Source organism: Gymnodraco acuticeps, unplaced genomic scaffold, assembly GCF_902827175.1.
Source record: "Gymnodraco acuticeps unplaced genomic scaffold, fGymAcu1.1, whole genome shotgun sequence".
Classification (NCBI taxonomy): domain Eukaryota; kingdom Metazoa; phylum Chordata; class Actinopteri; order Perciformes; family Bathydraconidae; genus Gymnodraco; species Gymnodraco acuticeps.
The window spans coordinates 50,672-53,801 of NW_022990421.1; the positions used below are offsets into that span (position 1 = coordinate 50,672).

At 39.9% G+C, this 3,130-nt stretch overlaps 1 protein-coding gene across 1 annotated transcript; it reads left to right on the plus strand.

The window, feature by feature from the left end:
• The first annotated feature begins 1,820 nt into the window (after positions 1-1,820).
• On the plus strand, positions 1,821-2,924 carry LOC117551903 (olfactory receptor 51L1-like). Its single transcript, XM_034224988.1, has 2 exons — positions 1,821-1,830; positions 1,974-2,924. Exon 2 carries the CDS (start codon positions 1,976-1,978, stop codon positions 2,918-2,920), a length of 945 nt encoding a protein of 314 aa, XP_034080879.1. The 5' UTR covers positions 1,821-1,830; positions 1,974-1,975; the 3' UTR covers positions 2,921-2,924.
• Positions 2,925-3,130: the final 206 nt, after the last annotated feature.

Here is a 3,130-nt window from a genome sequence, read left to right on the forward strand (position 1 = left end):
ACACCAAGTTCGTGAGAATCACCCTTTTGGAGTCCTAGTTGCATCATTTTGATTCAGAAGACAAGTGTGAAGGATTTAACATTTCCCTTACAGCTGCACTTCTGATTGGTTTACTCCATACAGAACAACAAGTAGGATGCATACATTAAAGAAGAAGTATGCAGTCTGGTGTGAGTGCGTTAACATCCCTTTGGGCCCTGCCTGTGCACGTCTGCATCCTAGCAGCAGACAAACATAAAGTGTCCAGCTTCTTCAGAGTGGATCATTACAGGGGGGGGGGGGCTTCCTCTCATCATGTCAAAGCTCTCACTAACAAGCTGAGTAAGATACGTTGTTTTAATGTTAGTTCCTACGTTGAATCTTAGAACTTAATTTAGCTGTTTGTGTCAGTTGTCTAACTATTGTAAAACACACTACAGACTGTGGATCTCTTTCATAGTTGTCCTAATTATACTGAAAGCTTTCAAGGTTATTGTGCTGACCTGAACATAAGTATAACATATGTAAATGTTCCTACAGCACACTTTCAGGCATGGAATCAGTAAGTCAATAATTATTCTGTGTGAGTGTATTTCAATTGACTGATGTACTGAAAGTGTTGAATTAGTTTAATCTGTTATTCTTATGCAAGCATTGATTAACATACTGTATATGTTGTGGAATATTCTCACTTTCATTATCCTTCTATGTGATGATGCTATATGCTGGCTGGAGCACGTTCAGCCTTTATTCATGTCTTCCTCTCCTTCCTTTACCGGTTGGTCTTTGAATGCACCTCTCTTTTTCCCTTAGGTGCACAAACATTTGAAATCTGAGTGAAATACTGTTTCAATAAGTGAGAGATGCCAGGATTGTGGTGCATGTAGTTTATGAGAAGGTCTTAGTTTGTGTACATCACTTCTTCGGTTACTTGGAATGTATAGTTACTATTGTCAGGTCCAGCTGTGAACGTTTGCCGTTCACATGCATGCAGGTTATTGTGGTTTTTAGTATTGTATGTGTTGAATTAGGACATGTTGCAGTTATATTCCGTCCTTTTATCCAGATACAGAAAGCCTGAGTAAGTCTGTGAACTCCTGTTTGAATAACTGAGACAGGCCAGAGCTTTGCTGCATGTAGTGTATGTGGAGGTGAGATATTCCCAGCACAATATTGTCCCGTACAACCCTAGGAGATGTTACAATTCACGTGCATGCATGCAAGCTGATTTTCTATTCATATTAATATTGAGTAACATACGTTGTGTTATTGTTAGTACCTTAACACAGGTAGATAATCATACTGTATACATGTGTATACTGCTTCTGAATGCAAGTATTCGGGCACATATATGTATTTAACATAAGGAAAGAATATATACTCACTTATATTTGACTTACTTCAAATGAGATGATATTGATTATTGTCAGCTTGTGACCTTTCCTTAAGTCTTGCATCTCCTTTCTATAACTCTTGTTCTTTCCATGAATGTGTTTTCTGTTCAGGCCGACTTGCTAACATGAAGGAAGCAATGTGTACGAGTGTGAAATAATGTTTAAATCAATGCGAATGACCATGTTGGTGGTTAATGTAGTTTATGAGACTTTTTTCCTGCCCTTCATTTGTGTGCTTCTCTTCTACAGCTACCTGAAGCTAAATTCAATATTGTCAAGTGCAAGTGTTAGGAAGGTTGTAATTCACATGCACGCAGGCTTATTGTGTGTTTGCATTACTGGAGGTGTTGAATTACGACATTTTCCTTTGAACATTTCCCTTATTGTGCATTTATATTCCCCCTTCCTTCGCAGATATAGAGAGCCTGAATAAGTCTGTGAACTACTGTATGTGGAGGTGAGATTTTCCCAGATGTTATATTTAACATGGTCACATACAACTGTTGGAGATTGCATGCAGGCTGAATTTGTATTAATATCTGAAATGTAGCTAACAGCATCTCATTAACAGTTCCTGTATTGTTCCTCTCTTTGGAGCAGACATGAAGAGCAACAGCAGCCTGAACCCTCCCTACTTTCAGTTGACTCTGTTTGCAGACTTTGGGCCCCTCAGATACCTGTTCTTCATCTTGTGTCTGTTCATCTATGTGACTATAGTCTCTGCTAACATGGTCATTATTCTGGCAGTGTTCCTGGAGAAGTCTCTGCATCAGCCCATGTATATTTTCATCAGCTGTCTGTGTGTAAACTCTCTGTATGGCTCAGCTGGATTCTTCCCCAGGTTCCTGCAGGACATCCTCTCTGACTCTCATTTCGTCTCACGTCCATTATGCTTTATTCAGGTGTATGTTATTTACACCTATGCTTCCTGTGAGCTGACCATCCTCACCATCATGGCCTACGATAGATTCATTGCTATCTGTCAGCCCTTACACTACCACAGTAAAATGAACTTCAAATGGGTGCAGGTTCTTGTGCTTATTGCTGTTTTATACCCAGTGTGTATTATTGGCTTCTGCCTCTATCTTACTGTTAGATTACCGCTGTGTGGAAACAAACTGAACTGGATTTTCTGCTCTAACTGGCCTGTGGTGCAGCTCTCCTGTGTGGACACCACTCTGAACAAAGTCACAGGTCAGTTTCTCACGGTGACCAGCATCCTAATGCCCCTATTCTTCGTCCTGTACACATATCTACGGATTCTGCTGGTCTGCAGGAGGAGATCGTCTGAATTCAGAGGAAAGGCGTTACAAACCTGCCTGCCTCACATCGTGACCTTTATGACCTACTCCATCTCTCTCTTCTGCGAGCTGTCTTTGACTCGATTTGAGGCTGATCAACTGAATCCAAGCATCGCAGTTATTTTGTCCTTAGCGTATCTGATCATTCCCCCCCTCAATAACCCCATCGTGTATGGCCTGGGTCTGCCTCAAATCAAAGGAGTCGTGTTGAGATTTCTGAAGAAGGGTCCTGCTGCTGAAATATAAAAGGAATATGTTGACCATGTTAGATTGTGTTTCCTATAATAATTATTTAAAGAGATACATGATTAGATAGAGATCAACATAAAGCACAACAACAATATTGTATATGCTTGATTTAACTCAGATTTGGCTTGAATTTCCCTTACATTTTATCATATTACTATTCTGTCAAATGTAATAGATTTAAAGTTAGAACACATATTATGTGCTGCC

Bases quoted from the DNA above. Each gene is read 5' to 3' on its own strand.
- LOC117551903 (XM_034224988.1), top strand. From the start codon at position 1,976: ATGAAGAGCAACAGCAGCCTGAACCCTCCCTACTTTCAGTTGACTCTG.